General features: G+C 31.3%; 2 protein-coding genes across 2 annotated transcripts; both read left to right on the forward strand.

The window, feature by feature from the left end:
- The first annotated feature begins 1,476 nt into the window (after nt 1–1,476).
- LOC25482941 (uncharacterized) lies at nt 1,477–5,554 on the forward strand. Its single transcript, XM_013611555.3, has 4 exons — nt 1,477–1,956; nt 3,058–3,755; nt 4,202–4,392; nt 4,934–5,554. Exons 1-4 carry the CDS (start codon nt 1,545–1,547, stop codon nt 5,313–5,315), a joined length of 1,683 nt encoding a protein of 560 aa, XP_013467009.1. The 5' UTR covers nt 1,477–1,544; the 3' UTR covers nt 5,316–5,554.
- A 7,640-nt stretch (nt 5,555–13,194) lies between these two features.
- On the forward strand, nt 13,195–15,552 carry LOC25482942 (calmodulin-like protein 11). Its single transcript, XM_013611556.3, has 4 exons — nt 13,195–13,394; nt 13,576–13,733; nt 13,824–13,904; nt 15,222–15,552. The coding sequence occupies exons 1-4, from the start codon at nt 13,319–13,321 to the stop codon at nt 15,357–15,359; spliced, it is 453 nt and encodes a 150-aa protein (XP_013467010.1). The 5' UTR covers nt 13,195–13,318; the 3' UTR covers nt 15,360–15,552.
- Nucleotides 15,553–18,000: the final 2,448 nt, after the last annotated feature.

The raw sequence follows: 18,000 nt of genomic DNA on the forward strand, positions 1-18,000 counted from the left end.
AGGTTCTTCACGTGACTCCTGTTGATGCAAGCAAACAATTAATGGAGAACCGTTAAAAGTGGAAAAATGTTTCCGAGTCCTTGCCTACAAATTTCCATTCTTAACTTCAAGCCAAAGAAAATGTTTCCTTTCTTTCTCTTTTCAAAAAGTACTTTATTTATCAAACAACTCTTCACATTCATCTTTGTTCATGTCTTTAATCACAAAACCTTGCTATTAACATTTTACCCTCATCATTTGATAAGCTTTCAAATAGCTTAATGGAAAACTCTATGTCTTAATATATCAGATATTTATGTAATCTTTTACGAATTGAATTGTACTTACAAAATAGATTGAAGAAATATTTTTAGAAATGTGTTTTTATCTTAGATGACCTTCATTCCTAAAAGTTTTTTTAGTTAACATTGAAGAATCGCGAGTAAATTTGTGTGTAGTAAAAAATAGTTTGTGAGTTTCACTTTAAAATTTATTCATGTGGTTAATATTCATTGGATAGTGGACAAATTATTCACAATTCTTCCGAAACAACTTAGACATCACGACTAAAAATAGTTGTACATTGACATCTAATGAGAGCCCACTATAGTCGATATGACCAAACACGACATTTTTTTCCTCCCAAAGATGAATGACTTTTAAGATGGTAGATCTTGCATTTTTATTTAACGGAAAATGAAATATATTATTAATTAACTAAAAGAATGACAAAGTACAAAGAATATCCTGATCGTCTCTGGTAGATCTTGCATTATTCTTAACCATTGTTCATGTGGGAAAGAAATTTGTTGGAGTTTTAGGGTTAAGGTTTTTTTTTTTTTCATTTTCTTTTTAAATGCTTATGTGTATCCTTAGTGTGTTTAGGACATTCTTAATGACCAATTTTGATATTAAAATATAGATGAAGTATGCCCTAATTGATTGTCATTTTATTTTGTCAAAAAAAATTTGATTGTCCTATCTTTATTATATCATTTGAATAAATTTTGTATTTTTTTTATAAACTTCTCTTGCTCCATACACAAACTTGTTTTTTATTATTGGATTTAATACGTCTCATCATATTTAATTTCATCCAATGATAAAATTTATTGATCCAATTATAAAAATAATCTTATATATGATACATACTTTATCTCACTTATGCATTATAAAATTAACTTCAATTCTAAAATAACCATATACAAATGCAGTGATATTTACACCTTCTAATAAAAAAAAACAATGAAAAATCCTCCATTCGAGAATGCAAGGGTGTTAAATCTCTTAAAAAAAATTCGTTATTCATTATGATTAGATAAATAATATTTATACAACAATTGCATGATAATTTTATTTTTCATACGTTTTTACTTTCTCTTTATTGTTTTGGTTTCCGTACCAAAACATATTTTTCTTTGTTCATAGAAAAAAAAATTGTAAAAAAAAAAAAAAAAAAAGTCATATAAATAACTAAACACCAACCAGAAAAAACAGTCCTTCACTTCACTACACACAAATTTTCCACCATTCACCATTCTCAGTACAGTCACAAACTCCATGCAATGGCGACCCACCTGAAACCCTTCACCACAACCACACCATACAGATCATTCCACCATCTCCACCACAACCACCACCGAAACCAGCCATCTTCAAAACCAACAAGATGGGTTCAAATTCGAGCAACCTCATCATCATACCTCGAAATGTGGAAGAAAGCCATAGAACGAGAAAGAAACACAACCAACTTCAACAAACTCGCCGCTTCGAACGACAGCGGCGTGGAAGAGAATTTAGAGAAGAAAACTCAAGACTTTCAGAAGCTTCTAGAGGTTTCGAGTGAGGAACGTGATAGGATTCAGAGGTTACAGGTTATTGATCGTGCTTCTGCTGCAATTGCTGCTGCTAGAGCGCTTCTTAAGGATGCTAATAGCAACAGTGTTCGTTCTGATGGAGATATGTTACAAAAATATGGTACTTTTTTGTTACAATTGCTTTTTTGTTTTCTTTGAATTTGAGTTTTTGTTCTGTTTTTTAGGTTTCTTGGGTTTTGGATTTGTTGGTTAATTGAATAATGTAGGGACTGTGGTTTGGTGATAGAGAATTAGAGATAGATTCTATGGCTGAGTTGCTTATGAAATCAACTGGACTATTTTATTTTTGATTTTTTTTTAGAAAAATGCTAATTTTTCCTTTTATTTCATGAAAATTAGGCGATCAAAAATGTGTTTTTATTTTTAAGAGTAAAAATTGAATATGAAAGAACAAATTATTTTCACACTAAAAGTGAAAATGCAAAATATTTTCACCAAAATTTCTTTAGAGTTTAATCTGGATGCACTTAGCTGTAAATTAGTTTTACACTATGAAGCAAGGGTACTTCTCGGATTAGGCGTGTCTCAGCGTCAGTGTTTGACACCAACACATATGATTACACCGGATTATCTTGTTTTCTCAAATTAGTGGCGGTGTTGACGTGTCACTGTCCATGTCGTGTCCAGTGTTAGTATCTGTCCATCATAGGTTTTACGCTAAACTCTAATTAAAACTCCTTACATTGCCACATAAGCACGAGCATTACATTGGTCTGAGTGGAACTGGACCCGGATCCCTTAAGCAAGGTCTCTGGTTTGAGCCTCGTAGATGAAAACAAATGTGGTTGGGAGGGGAGACTCCACTATAGGGGGGCAGCCTGGTTTCTGGTAGAGATCAGTCATCACTAAAATAACTGCAAAATATTGAGAAGAAAAAAAAATTGAGGGGGAAATATTGAATTTTTATTTGATGTTAGTGTAAAACTAATTTACAGCTGCGCATACCCCTTTTTTCTCATGCCATTATGTAGTATTTTCATTATTTTTTACATAAAATATTTGAAAACATGATCGAAGTCAAGAAAAGGATATTCTATGTAGTAAAAAATGGAAGGAAAACACAAGTTATGTTGAAGTTAATTTTTTTTTTAAACTAACGAAGCTCTCATTTTTTTCATTCATCTAAGTTAATGAATATTGAACATGAAAGATGTTAGTGGTTGTTGATGTGTTGTTTTGTTCATTTTCAATGATCTGACAGAATCAGATTCAGGAAAGAAGAATGACAGTATTTTTGTGCGAGAGTCCGGAACACAAAATGGGACTCTTTTTGTGCCAAAGTCAGGAACACAGAAAGATGGTATCCCAGGTCCTGATTTTTGGTCATGGACACCCCCGGTGGATAGTGACGTTCCTTCAAATGATGCTAATGGGTTGAAGTTAGATACCAAGTCTTCAGTTAATCCAACATTGTCCAATCCTGTTATCGAGAAGGAAAGGTCATCGCAGTCTCTCTTGATTCCATTTGAGAGTTTACTTACTCAAAGCAAAAACTTTCCTACACTTCCACCACTCCAGTCATCTTTAGAGGTTCAAACCTCTTCTTCAAATGTAGAGTCTCCTTCTGTGGAAGAGGAAAAGAAACGCGATGCGTTATCTTCCGACCATGCGGCAGAAGTAGTTCGAGCCCTTGAAGTGGACAGTAAATCATCACCTATTGGTGTGAATCCTGATGGAACAAGATGGTGGAGAGAGATGGGAATTGAGCAAAGACCTGATGGTGTCATTTGTAGGTGGACAGTGATCAGAGGTGTTAGTGCTGACAAAGCTTTAGAGTGGCAAGAGAAGTTTTGGGAGGCTTCTGATGAGTTTGGCTATAAGGAACTTGGTTCTGAGAAATCTGGACGTGATGCAAATGGAAATGTTTGGCGTGAATTTTGGAGAGAATCCATGCGTCAGGTTAGCATTATTTGATACATTTTGATTTTCATTATAATACGTTGTTATAATTTATAGTGTCATATAGTTACCTGAAAACCAAGTGAATGGTCTCAAGTGGTTAATGGACTATATTTAAGGTTGAATCGATCAGGAACACCGAATTCATTTCCTGGCTGAAACAATCTTTTGCTGTACTTTTCTTACCACCCGGCCAAACTCAGGAAACAAGAGGGTTAAGACCAAAAATTTATAATTATCTGAAATTGGATTACCATTCTTGTAGCCAATGTACTATGCATATGTTTCTTAAGCTCTTGTACAATCATTCTTAACTTCCCTCATAAATTAGTCGGTATGCAAGCGTCCTTTGCAAACTGTAGCCTTGGTGCATTCATGAATCTTATGAACCTAGAGAGTATTGGATACTTCAATAAAATCATACTGAGCATGATTTTCAATGGCAGGAAAACGGGCTAATGCATATGGAGAAAACTGCAGATAAATGGGGAAGAAATGGTAAAGGTGACGAGTGGCAGGAAAAATGGTTTGAACACTACAATGCATCTGGTCAAGCTGAGAAATGGGCACACAAATGGTGCAGTATTGACCCAAACACACCCCTCGATGCTGGGCATGCTCATGTCTGGCACGAAAGGTAACAACAATGTAGAAGTAGATTATAATTTGAGCTCTAATCCTCTTTTCAATAGTATTTAGTCCTTAAAGGTTTAGTCATCTTTCATTTCTTATGTATGTTTAACATTTCTTTTGTTTGCAAAAAGGAATTTGAAACATTCATGCCACTAAATGCTCATTTGCAATGGAAATTTTTTAAAACAAACAGGATATAAGCACGTCTCATCGTGAAATAGACTGATCTATTTTAAGCTCAATTTGTGTTATTAACGCTATCAAACTCAAATATATTTTCTTCTGCACTATACTTGAATTAAATCAAGGAAATATATATTTAGTCATAATATCTACCCTCTAAGATATGAATTCATGTAATTTACAAGAAAGGCTCCAACTTCTCTTTGTATGCATTCAATTCTGCTCAATGTTTTTTAATGAGCTGCTATGTATGTCACTTTGAGAGTTCCCAGCCTCCAAAACCTTACCCAAGGTTTTAATAAGCAATAAGAAGTTACAGCTTGTTCTTTATTTTTAATCTTTGTGATCTGTTCCTTTGTCAGGTGGGGTGAAACATATGACGGGTATGGTGGCAGCATAAAATACACTGACAAATGGGCTGAGCGTTCAACAGATGGTGGATGGGAGAAATGGGGCGACAAATGGGATGAAAATTTTGATCTAAATGCTCATGGCATCAAGCAGGGAGAGACATGGTGGGAAGGTAAGCACGGAGAGCGCTGGAACCGGACCTGGGGTGAGCAACACAATGGTTCTGGATGGGTTCACAAGTACGGAAAGAGCAGTAGTGGTGAACATTGGGACACGCACGAAATGCAAGATACTTGGTATGAAAGATTCCCTCATTTTGGTTTCTTTCACTGCTTTGAAAACTCAGTTCAGCTCAGGGAAGTACAAAAACCTTCGGAAAGGCAAGAACCCTAATTTGCCGAAACCATATGAAATATAGGAACTTTAATTTAAGTTATAGTATACTGAGTATATGATTGATCATATCAAGCTCTTCTGAAAGTCTAAGGAATGAATGGTGTGTAATAATGATATAATATGCATACTTACAATTTATGCAGAAAGTGGCTTTTGCAATATGTATCAAGTTAGTGATCAGTAACAAATGAACAATGTGAAATATAATGATATAATATGCAGCCAAATTAAGACAACATAATGGTTGCAAGATTAATATGAATCTTTAAGATTGGTTGACACAACTCATTGTATTGAAATGAGTGTCGATTTAGGTTTATGCAAGCATATATTAAAAAAAATGCAAAAAGTTGTCAAAAGATCACTCATATATCCACATCACTCATTTTACTGTAATATTTAATAAACACCAATTTTCTTCAACCCAGCACTTTAAAATAAATTATTAAATAGGTCCTACAAATAATTTTATATCATTATATTTCAACAAAATTTATTTATTTTATTAAAATTTATTAAATGTGGCCCATGAAAAATGAAGAGAGAGAGTGCTTCCATAGCCACCCATGTATTATACTCCACAATGGGGTGCTTATTTAATGTGGTGCTAAATAGGTGAAGCACCCACCATTGTAGATGATCTAAGAAAAAGTTGAATTTTTAGATTCATTGTGTAATTAATGTATCTTGTCTAGAATATAGACCAAATACATCATTTATGCAATGAATCAAAAAAATCAAATATTTCTTATAAATAGGATAGGATGAAGTATTGAGTTTAATTGATATTCATTGTCAATGTCAAAAAAATAAAAATTACACATGTTTCTACTAATTACATAATATTACATAGATAAATAAGATAACAAAGTGATACAATGATTAAATATATTAGATATAATTTCTCCGTTTCAAAACATAAATAAAAATTGGTCAACAAAAGTCAATAAATTTGATTAAAAAATTGTATTAAATACATCAACTTATGTTACTCATTTTTACTTAAATTTTGAGATTAAGAAAGTATGTTTAAACTATTTTTAGAACAGCTTCCGCATATGTTTAAACAGTGTGTCCTTGAATAGTTTCGGACCATATCTATCTGAACAGCGACCGAAAGAGAAAAGCGTGTGGACAGCCATAAAATTTATGTCACTTGTCGTTAAGTTCTTGTGGTGATGAGTAAGTTACATAAGTACACACATGAGACCCAATTTAATTGATTTTGGGAATAAGAAAAACATAAGGTTAGGAAATAGAAAAGAGGAAATGAACTACTTTTACACTTATTAGACGAATATGACAAACAATTAAATTAAGATTAGCGGAAGCCCCAGGAGCAAAATAAAGAGTAGTCAAATTAGAAACTGTCTAACACGAAATAGACAAATCTTTATAAAGTAGATCAAGATTTACAAAGGGTGTGAGAATGTCATAATCGGTCAAAAACACGTGAAACTTGATAATTTATTGTTTTCTCGTGTTCCATGTTTGCAGTGTCACTAACTAGAACTACTATTTTTACGAAGGTGGGTAAGAGACAATAGCGCACTCGTGGATAAGGAAAATGGAAATGTCGTGAGATAGAGAAAAATGAACCAAAGGGCGCCAAGTACACTAATCAATGGGAAGAAATATATATTTTCTGCAAAAATAGTCGATTAAGGCTAGATTTTGTAGGTCACGATGCTTTGACCAATAGGACTAGATTTGTCTTCAAATACTTTATTATAGAGTTCATTTCAAGACACACAATCAATCAAACAATTCTATCTTTGCACTTTTAGCCATTTATCTTTCTGACTGCTTTCACTTCTGCTTTTTAAATTTAGAATGTTTATTATGTTTATCCCAAGAGACATTAAGGTTGCTCCATCCGTCACTCCCTACTATCCTAACATTCCCTACGGTCTTAAAGCTTATGATCCTTAAGATTTGTAACACTTCCTACCATTAATGTTGTACAACGTTCAATTTATTAACTCGTCGTCCATAACAGTTGCTCCCTGGTCTTCATTTACTTTCTATGAGTGATGACTTTGTGCAATGTAAGTACAAAGAAGGCTTGTCGAATTACGTGGATAGTTGTTTTAGTGAAGTATTTGAAGAGGGTGTTAATAAAGGGTCAAACTCATGCATTGAGCCTTTTTTTGTGTGAAGTTATTTGTTGGTGGAAGACATCTTCTGCAAAGAGTTTGTGTCGCCAAGACGTTTCCCGTGGAGAATATATATTTTTATTGTGTCCTCGAAGACAAGAAATTTTTTGGTTGAGAAATTCTTGCTTAGTTTGATGCAATGATAAGAACATAAGTATGATATTATGACTATAATCGAGCAAAAGCATCTTTAGCATGTTGTTTGAGTGATTTGTGTTGAGGTAGAGAACACATGGAAGACCTTTACAATGTGATGATTATTTGAACAACTATCAAGTTGGAGCAATTTTTTGGTTGAGAAATTCTTGCTTAGTTTGATGCAATGATAAGAACATAAGTATGATATTATGACTATAATCGAGCAAAAGCATCTTTAGCATGTTGTTTGAGTGATTTGTGTTGAGGTAGAGAACACATGGAAGACCTTTACAATGTGATGATTATTTGAACAACTATCAAGTTGGAGCATTAAATTCTTATGTGATCATTATGATCCATTAGGTGTAGCGCATAAGGTCACGCGCGAGGCATATGGCTTCAACTAGAACTTTCATTCTCTCTATCATCAGTAAGCACGAAGCGTGTGAAGGAATTCTTGGGGAGCACGAGAACCAAGAGAAATTCCTTCTTTCATGGACTTGATGTTGAGTTCCTTGTATTCGTTCACTTTTCGTTGACTTTAACTTTTGATGTGTGCTTGGGACTTGGGACAAAATTTACCTAAGTTGCATAGACTTCAAATACCTCATTGTGCTTGGTCTTCATGCTTTCATAACTTATACCAAACATCTTCTGATCAGATCAACCCACTAACTTATTCCAAAAAGACTAAAACACCATATAGAGTTGTATGATTAGGTAATTACAAGACACATAATGACTTAAATATAATATTACAAACTTGTTCCTAAAACCATGGATAACCCACTCTAAATCATATAGAAAAACCTAAAATAAATTATAAAAGACTTGATAAAATACTAAAATACATCATACGAAACAAACCTTTAGTGAAAAAAAAGAAGAAGAAAGAAGCAAAATAATGCAATCTTTAAATGGAGAGGGGGGAGGGGGGTGGGATGTTGTATAGGTTTTGAGGAAGTTGTTTCCTAGGCATAGTATTTGGTTTGATTGGAGGTGAGTTTAAAAATACAAAGATGACAATGTGATTACGTTGAAGTTTCAAAATAACTTTTATTAAAATAGTGCTGGCTCACCGTGGTTTTGTCAACCTCACCAAAACATCTAAATAAAGTTTCCTCGCCTTCTTTGACATCTTCTCAGCTACCCACCATAATCATTTCTTCCTTTACCTTATCTCTACCTCCACCATCTTCTTATCCTCCTTACCCCTAAACCCAAAGAAAGGTGGGAAATGTTATGTTGGGTTAAAAAAGAAAAATAATTAGAATGCAAAATGAGGGATGTTTTGAATAACTAAATAAGTGGAGGAATATCATTATAGGAACATCATCTACAAACATTGTAGAGACTAAAAGCATTAAAAAAAAAATACAATTAAGCTATTTGTTTGCCACCTAATTTTTGCATTGATAAATGTCATTAAAAACGGTACATTATAACATCATAAATAGAGTTGTTAAAATGGATCTGACCTATCGGGTTGGTCCATCAAACCTGTATTTATCATGTATCAGACTATAATAAACCACGAAAAAGGAGATAGTATTTTTTTTTTGCCTAACCTACTGCGCATGTATTTAACATGGTCGACCTTGGCTGACCCACTAGGTTAAGAGCTAGCCCATTAAAAAAAACATTAGTTGAAAGTTTAAAGGTTAAAATTTGAGATTTTTATTGATTGAAAATTAATAATAATAAAAGCTTCTTTGGATTATTGGTTCATCTTAATAACAAATCTTTCACAAACCAAATCCTATACATAAATCTTATGTTGGACCTATTTTTTAAAGACAAGTTTCTCTGAGGTCTCCTTTCGATCTCAATGAATGTATTTCAATAACAACCACACCTACTCTCATGGTTGATTGTTATTAAAACACCTTTAAGAACAAAACTTTAAGGTCTCAATGTTTTCTAGACTATTCTCATATTTCGGAAACCTTGTCTAATCTCACATGTCCAATACTAATCTTTCATCTTTCGATCCTTCGGTTAGTATTTGAGATGATGAAATAACAACTATTAAACATCACATTCGGGTCCTTCTTTTAATACTTATTACTAAGTTTTGAAAACGGTGAGATTAGATTAGAAAATAGGGTTACATAAAATTAGAGTTTTAGGCTTGCTTTGAATAAGATTAGGTCATTAGACTCATCTAACAATCCCAAGATAAAGAAGTCTACTTACTCATGTTCATTGTAGACATTTAGAAGAAGAAGAATAATATGAAAGGAAATAGCAAGAATAAAAAGAAATAAAAAGAAGAACTTTTATTTATGGAAACAATTGTCACATATAATTCCCAAGAACAAAAGATGGCTGAAAGTAAAAGTGCAAAATTGTAAAGGAACAAGAAATTAAAGAACAAGAAAATAAAGCTTTGATCAATTTGATTCAATGGAAATAATTGTCACAAAGAATTCCCAAGAACAAAAGATGATGAGATATGTCTGGTGACTGCTCTATTTATAGCCTAAAACTGACTTAAGTCCTAAGAAGTAAATCACTATAATGTTCCAAAATGAAATCCATGAGCTTTTAGGCCAAAAACATAACAAATAACAGTTGAAACCTTGGCATGGGTCGTGCCAGTCTTGTAAGAAAAAGCAGCAAAAGGGAGCTGGGGCATCGAGCACGGTCGTGCCACCACAGGCACGGGCCGTGCCAACTTCTCTGGAAAATGGCCTCCTTTGAATAACTTGGAGGCATGGCCGGTGCCATTGTCAGGCACGACCATGCTTGATATTTTTGCACAGGATCTTTATATTTTTGTCTTCAATCAGCTCCAAATTATGCTCTAGATCCTTCCATCCTTTAATTATGCTCCAAAACCCTTTCTTTTGCTCCAAGACTCAATATTTCACCATATTTGTTCCTGAAATTAAATAACAAGCAATTGAAGTAACAAAACTCTATAAAGTGAATAAAAACACATAAAATCTAAATAAAATAAATTAAAATAAACTCTTAAAAATATTAATTATTGACTTATAAACAAAATATAATAAACAAATTGGATAGACTAAATCCATGTTAAACCATATTATAGTGACAAAAGTACTATTAACTCTTCTTTTTATAATATGGAGGAGAAGGATTACTTCCAAATCCCAAATCAAGCAAAGGTTATGGTACTATTTCTATTTTCTAATGTCTTGACTCCTTCCACACGTATACATGGTAATAGTATATGTATATTTTCCTTTGGAAAGTACAACACAAGGCGTGTTCTGTTTTAGTTTTTCCTTTCATTATTTTTCCCCTACAAGCGCGTTGATAGTGATCTATACTTTAAGGAAAACAACTTTTCAAAATTCCAAATAAGAACTTCTTCTAGGTTTCAAAAAAAATAAAAATAAAAAAAAATCTTCTAGATCTCAATTCTTGTAGGCAAACAAGCGTGGTCTTTGGGTGGGTGGAATTTCATTGAAATTGTTGAAAACAATAGAGAGATGACTTTGTATAATCACACACCTCCCCATAATCCAAAGTTCATATAGTCCATTCCCTCTTGCCTCTTACCCTTCTAATTAATGTCTTTTGTCTCCTAAATATCAAACCTTCCAGCTATACATTTTTTCTCCCCCATTATATAATTCAAATTCATATGTGACAAGATATTATTAAAGAATTTAATTAAATCTACATCCCCCACCTTCTCGCAATGTATTTGGATAGATATAAAAGAGTTGCAATCTGATTCTTTTATTTATTTTTTTCCATAATAATGCATAAACTATTAACTTTTCGCTTTATTACAAGAAAGAAAATGCTAACAAGTATCCATAATAAAAAATACTTTTATCTTTAAAAATTGTACATGCATTGTATTGAAACTTAAAAAATTGATTTTTGATTTATTAAACTCATCAATTATTTCCACTTTTATCTTCTTAACAAGTATTTTTAGGGCACTTATTAGCATAACCTTAAAAAACTATTCATATGTCATGCAAGTATATATCAAATTTATTTTTTATTTTTTAAAACTGATGTGTCTAAGGAGGGCAGCACCTAAAATATAGTATTAAACAATATTGATAATACAAAAAAGGAGGGGCTAAACCAAACCCTTAAAGATTAAGAAAACCTATGGTAGGAAAGACCTAGTCTATTCTTAACTAAATCTCCACTAATATTAACAGGAATAGATGTCCATAAGGAAATTTAAGTATAGGGTTTGTTTGGTAACATCCAAAAAAGAGCTTTTAGCTCTTTGCTTATAGCTTATAAGCTCGTTTGATAAAAAAAACTATGTTTGGTAACACTTTTTCACCATGAGCTTATAGCTTATTTCACGAGCTTATAAATTATTTTTCAGAAGCTATTCCAAGTAGCGTTTGAGCTTATAGTTTATAGCTTCTCACTTTTAATTCCAGTTTTACCCTTATTATTCTTACTAAATTTCGTTTTTTACCCTTAATCATTTATTATATTATAAATTAAAACACATATGTTTTAAATATGAATGCTATTTTTTTATGAATGAAATATCCTTTTTTTTCTCAATAGAAAAAGATATTTTTTTTACCGTTACGTTTAAGTTTTTTTCTTTACAATTGTTACGTTTTTTTTTGTGGGACTATATCAATATTTAATGTAATCTTTTTTTTTTTTGCGAAATGACACGTTATTTTTGTGTGATATATCAGAATTGTAGAGAATAAGAACAACGACAATAATTTTCTCCAACAAAAAAAAATGAGAACGTTACGTTTACCTTCACTATATATATATATATATATTTGTACAAACTATATTTTATTTATTGTTACGTTTAAAATTTTTTACACTTTATATCTAATTTTTTTAGGCAAATGAAAATAAATATAAATTAACATTTAGGAATTAAAAATTAATTTAATAATAATATTAAATTAATAATTTTTAATTTTTAAATACTTTAAACATTAATTGATATAAACTTTATTATGAATTAAAAATGTCCTTTTATGTAATTTTACATCTATCAGTTAATTGAACCGCTAATTTTACCAAACACTTCAAGTAGCTTATCAGTTACTAGTCATCAGCTATCAGCCATCAGCTATAAACTATAAGCTATCAGCTAGCTTATCAGTCATCCGCTATTTTTACCAAATAGAACCTATATCTCAATTGATAGCTATAAAGATAATAATATGTATGGATTGAGGTTCGAACTTCAAATTCTCAACTTATTCACATTTAAAAATGGGCGAGTCCAACTACTCTACTTGACAAAAACTATGCATATCTTTGGCCTCTTCTACCAAAATAAAAAAGATACTATCCATACTTAATACTATGTTTATTCATTGAAATTGTATCTATTTATCAAAAAATATATGAATGTTTGTCAAAACATATTAAATGAATGTATCTATTAATTTCAAATGAAACTTATATTGAGATATAAAAAAATTCAAAAGAAAACTTATATTTAGAAATTGAGATAAATATATATTGTATATGACCACAAAAAGTAGTCATAAGCGTGCATTGACCCTTATATATTAAGTAAAAGTAAATTACATACAATTCAAACAGAAATTTTGATAGACTTTCCCACACTGAAATCTACATATAGGCCAGCTAAGATTGAGCTATACTCAACACATTTCTCTAAATCTCTCTCTCTCTCTCTCTCTGCTTTCAAACTTCAAAGAGTGTTGAGTTTTTTGATTTGAAAAACAAGCATATATACAAGCATATCAAATGGCAGAAATTTTGAATGAAGACCAAATTGTTGAGATCAAAGAAGCCTTTTGCTTGTTTGACAAAGATGGAGATGGTAAGCAAAAAAATTTATATCCTTTTTACAATATCACCATATTTCATTTCAATTATATAATTTTATAACCCTTCTTTGATTGTTGCCAATATTTATGATCATGCTTCAATTATTTTCACAAATATAATGTTCTTACCTTATACTATAATATTAATGTGTCTCTTTTATTAATCTTTAATAGGTTGCATTACTGTGGAAGAACTTGCAACTGTAATTAGGTCATTGGATCAAAACCCAACAGAGGAAGAACTCCAAGAAATGATAAACGAGGTTGATGCAGATGGAAATGGAACCATTGAATTTGTTGAGTTCTTGAACTTAATGGCCAAGAAAATGAAAGTAATTATTCTAACCTTTTAATTTTTTAAAATAATGTTTTTTTCTTAGTTCTCTTAGACTCATTCAGCTTTGTTTTTTCCTCTCATTTAGGAAACTGATGCTGATGAAGATCTCAAAGAGGCTTTCAAGGTTTTTGATAAAGATCAAAATGGTTATATTTCCGCTAGTGAGGTATATAAATATTTTCCCCTCCGGTTAATGCATGTTTAGATTCACAACGAGTTTCATGAAATATATTATGATAAAGTGAAACTTTTTGTCAAAATCAAATTCTCACCGTAATTATGTGAAACTCGTTATCATGCGGTCATGTAAGTGTTGTTAGCAATCTTCTTTGTTTTTTATTTTTATTTTGATAAAAGTATTGATAATTTTTTAGGGAAATGTTAACCAGGAAGCAAATATAGCAACTTTTGCATCGAAAACTGTGTAATCAATTTCTCAAAAGTAAAAAAAGTGTCATTTTTAATTTAATTTTTCTTTTTTTAGATTCCTTAACCAGTACTCCGGAAGCACCGGTTAACATAACCTTTTTTTTTTATCCTTTCCCATTACACTTTTCTTTACGAGGGAAAACAAATTTTTTTCTTGTATATGGAAAAAAGGAAACATGATGTATAGAAATCGATACATTGTGATAGGCTTCATGGCTCCCTCCTTCATAAAAAAGAAAGGAAAAAAATCTTCATGGCCCCCATTAGTTTACAGTATAAAATAACTTCTTTGTTATAGGATTGGAAAAATCTAGATAAAATTTAAACATATATATACTTGCCACTTATTTTAGACATGCATAACACTAACACACTCAATAAAGGAATTACTCATTACAAACAAAAACAAAAACAAAAAGACACTTTTGCTCAATTTATACGTTTCTACAAAATATAATAAAGCATTTTTTAATTGTTGTTCGCTTATAATTATAACATTTGGCATTTTAACAAACCATTAAAACTATGACATTTTTTCTTGAAGCATACACCCTCCGGTCACAAATATAAGCAAAAATTTATATTTTAAATTCATTCAATAAATGATGTATGTTGTCTACAATAAAGACCACATACATCATTTATTGAATGAATCTAAAACATAGATTTTTGCTTATATTTGTGACCAGAGGGTATAGAGTTATGGAATTTTGTTGCTTGTACAAAAACAGTATGTCACAAACATTTATTTAAATTCTAATTTATATATAAAGAGAAAAAAATGCACATTAATTTCACACATGGACTGTGCACATTTTCAGTGCATGATGCACACTTCTTCAATCAAACTATAGGACAGTACTTTGTACCTTTCCGCAATCGATGAATAATAGCTGTATGATTTTTATAAAAAAAGTGCATTAGGGTTTGACTTTGATTAGAGTATTCTTCTAAAGAGAATCTTGTTTTTCAGTTTTTATTATCTGTTACTAAATACAATTAACATGTGTGTCTATATATTAAATTAAATTATGTGCATTTATGTGTTGTGCAGTTGAGACACGTTATGATCAATTTGGGTGAAAAATTAACTGATGAAGAGGTGGATCAGATGATTAAAGAAGCAGATTTGGACGGTGATGGACAAGTTAACTTTGAAGAGTTTGTTAAGATGATGATGACTATTGGATGAAATAAATTATCCACCATTTAACATATATATCATTTCATTTGTCATTCAAATTTTTTAATTTGGCTCCTATTAATCTCATAATCATTCCCCTTTCAAGAAATAGTAAATGTTTTATTATTTGTTGTTTGTGGTATTTTATTTTACTTGAAATTGTAATGACCAACCCATTATAATTTGATTTGTTCAACTCCAACGATTATTCTTTTTTTTTTTTAGACGACCAACGATTATTCTCTAAAGTCAAGTTGAATAGTATCATTTAATGTTTTTCAAACTAGTTACTTAGTATTACTTAATTACTCAAGAACTTAATAAACTTAATAGCGTTTAGATGAAATGACATAAGTTTCTTCTATCTTAACTAAGCTTTTGGATTTGAATACAGTCTTAAGCATGCAACAACGTTAAAGCCCTTACGGAGAGTTTGTCGTTCATTTAGATCGCAATTATGTGTGCAGAGGATACTTCTCACTTATACTCCCTTCGTTCACGTTTAAAAGTGAACCTAAAAAATATTTTTTTGTTTATAAATGTGACTGGAGGGAGTATTATACATTACATATTCAATGAATCTAAAAAATACTTTTTTTTTTTTTTTTTTTTTATAAATGTGATCGAAAGGTGTATTATATAAGAAAACTAAACTAATTATTACCTTCTTAATCAATACCTCAAGGACATTGTTAGGAAAAGCAAAAAATGGAATTTTAAATTGAAAATCACATTTTTTAAACTTTTTGAGACATTAACAGTACAACTTTCAATATAATATTACTATATTTGATTCTTTAATCGGTAACATTTGGTTAGCCTTTTCCTATTTTATAATCTAAAAATATATTATTGCACTATTTAATGGTACAAGCACATATAGCCTCTGTTTGGTTTGGCTTTTGCAAAGCCAGAATCAATTCTGGAGCATTTCAAAAGCAATTCTGCAATATTTAACATGTTTGGTTTGGCTTTTCAAAATAGCTTTTATCCTCCAAAAGCAATTCTAGTTGAAGCTACAATTCCTAGCTTCTTACTTTCCTAGAATCAATTCTACACCCTCAATTCTATTAATTCCATCCCTGCCCTCATTAATTTTTCTAACCCTTCTCCAACCGATCAACTTGGATCTAACTTGGATCAATCACAAGTTTTAAATGTAGTTTCGTCGTCAGAGATGGATCGCGTTCGAAACATAATCCGCAATGAAATTATTGAGCACAGGCAAAATAATTAGTATTGTACTTTAAATTATTATATCAATATTTTAGTACTATAATACACATTATGTTAGTTTTGTAATAATATTTTAATACTCTATTGCACTTTAAATTCTATTATCTATTTGTAATTTTTATTTTCATGATGTTAGTATTGTAATACCTTATATTTTAGGACTATATTGCACTTAATTATCTTAATTTAGTAATTTCTATTTATTTGTATTTAACTATGTCTATTTTGGTAATTATACATTCAAAAGTAATTTTGATCAAAACTATCCAAACAACAATCATTCTGTTTAATCAATTCTGCATTATTGCATCCAAACATAAATCAATTCTGTCAGAATCAATTCTGTCAAAATCAATTCTTTCAGAATCAATTCTGTCAGAATCAATTCTACACACCTCAGAACCAAACACACATATACATTCCACCAAAGAAAAAGTACATATATACATTTATGAAAATCAATTGTGGGGTTACAGCATCTACCTTTTGGTGGAGGCATTAAATGTTGAATGGGAACACTTTTGGCTCATCTTCTTGGACTTTGACTAAAAAAGCCATGGTTAGATTTGACCACATGATTTATCATCAGAAATTATATGGTATTTAAGTTGAGAATTGCTATTCCCACATTACATAAGGTTGTCACACGAGTAAATGACATTTTTACTCCTACGATAGTTAACTATCGAAGTTTGGAACCGGCTACAGTTAACTACCGAAATTCCTTCGGCAGTTAACTGCCGACGAAAAAAGTAAAATAAAAAAAACCTCGGCACTTTACTGCCGAGGAACTCATCAATTTTTTTTTTCCTTTTTTAAAATAAAGGTACTTCCAACATCACTTTTCAAACCATTAAAGATACCAGCAAACTCCAAGGCAAACCCCCACCAACAATGGCAATCTTCTCAGGTTTTGATGGTAAATCAAGGGCAGCGTCTGAATCTATTGCATATTTCTTTCCAGGAATATCAGGAATGAAAGCAATATCAGCACAATAAAATTGATGAGTTTCTACAATATCAGGAAAAAGGAAAAAAAAATTTGATGAGTTCCTCGGCAGTTAACTGCCGAAGGAACTTCGGTAGTTAACCGCAGCCGGTTCTAAACTTCAATATTTAACTGCTGCAGGGATAAAAACGTCATTTACTCGTGTGACACAACCTTATGTAATGTGGGAACAGCAATTCTCATTTGAGTTTGTCATTTTCTTGACTTTGTAGCAAAGACTTGAAATATTTGATTTTTTTTTTCATCCTGAAGATATAAACAAAGGTCCCCTACATATTTAGTTGTTACATAATTAAAATTTATGTTAAGAATCATTTTCCAGAGTCCATAAAAATAACACAATTGAACTATATAGAGCTTGCAATTAGCTGTCTTCTTGACAAGCATGACACATGCAAATTGTTA

The sequence above is a fragment of the Medicago truncatula genome, chromosome 1 (assembly GCF_003473485.1).
Source record: "Medicago truncatula cultivar Jemalong A17 chromosome 1, MtrunA17r5.0-ANR, whole genome shotgun sequence".
In the NCBI taxonomy this organism is placed as follows: Eukaryota; Viridiplantae; Streptophyta; class Magnoliopsida; order Fabales; family Fabaceae; genus Medicago; species Medicago truncatula.

Coding starts and splice junctions, on each gene's coding strand:
- LOC25482941 (XM_013611555.3), top strand. CDS start 1,545: ATGGCGACCCACCTGAAACCCTTCACCACAACCACACCATACAGATCA. Junction 1,957..3,057: donor AGATATGTTACAAAAATATG/GTACTTTTTTGT, acceptor ATGATCTGACAG/AATCAGATTCAGGAAAGAAG. Junction 4,393..4,933: donor GCTCATGTCTGGCACGAAAG/GTAACAACAATG, acceptor TTCCTTTGTCAG/GTGGGGTGAAACATATGACG.
- LOC25482942 (XM_013611556.3), top strand. CDS start 13,319: ATGGCAGAAATTTTGAATGAAGACCAAATTGTTGAGATCAAAGAAGCC. Junction 13,395..13,575: donor GTTTGACAAAGATGGAGATG/GTAAGCAAAAAA, acceptor AATCTTTAATAG/GTTGCATTACTGTGGAAGAA. Junction 13,905..15,221: donor GTTATATTTCCGCTAGTGAG/GTATATAAATAT, acceptor TGTGTTGTGCAG/TTGAGACACGTTATGATCAA.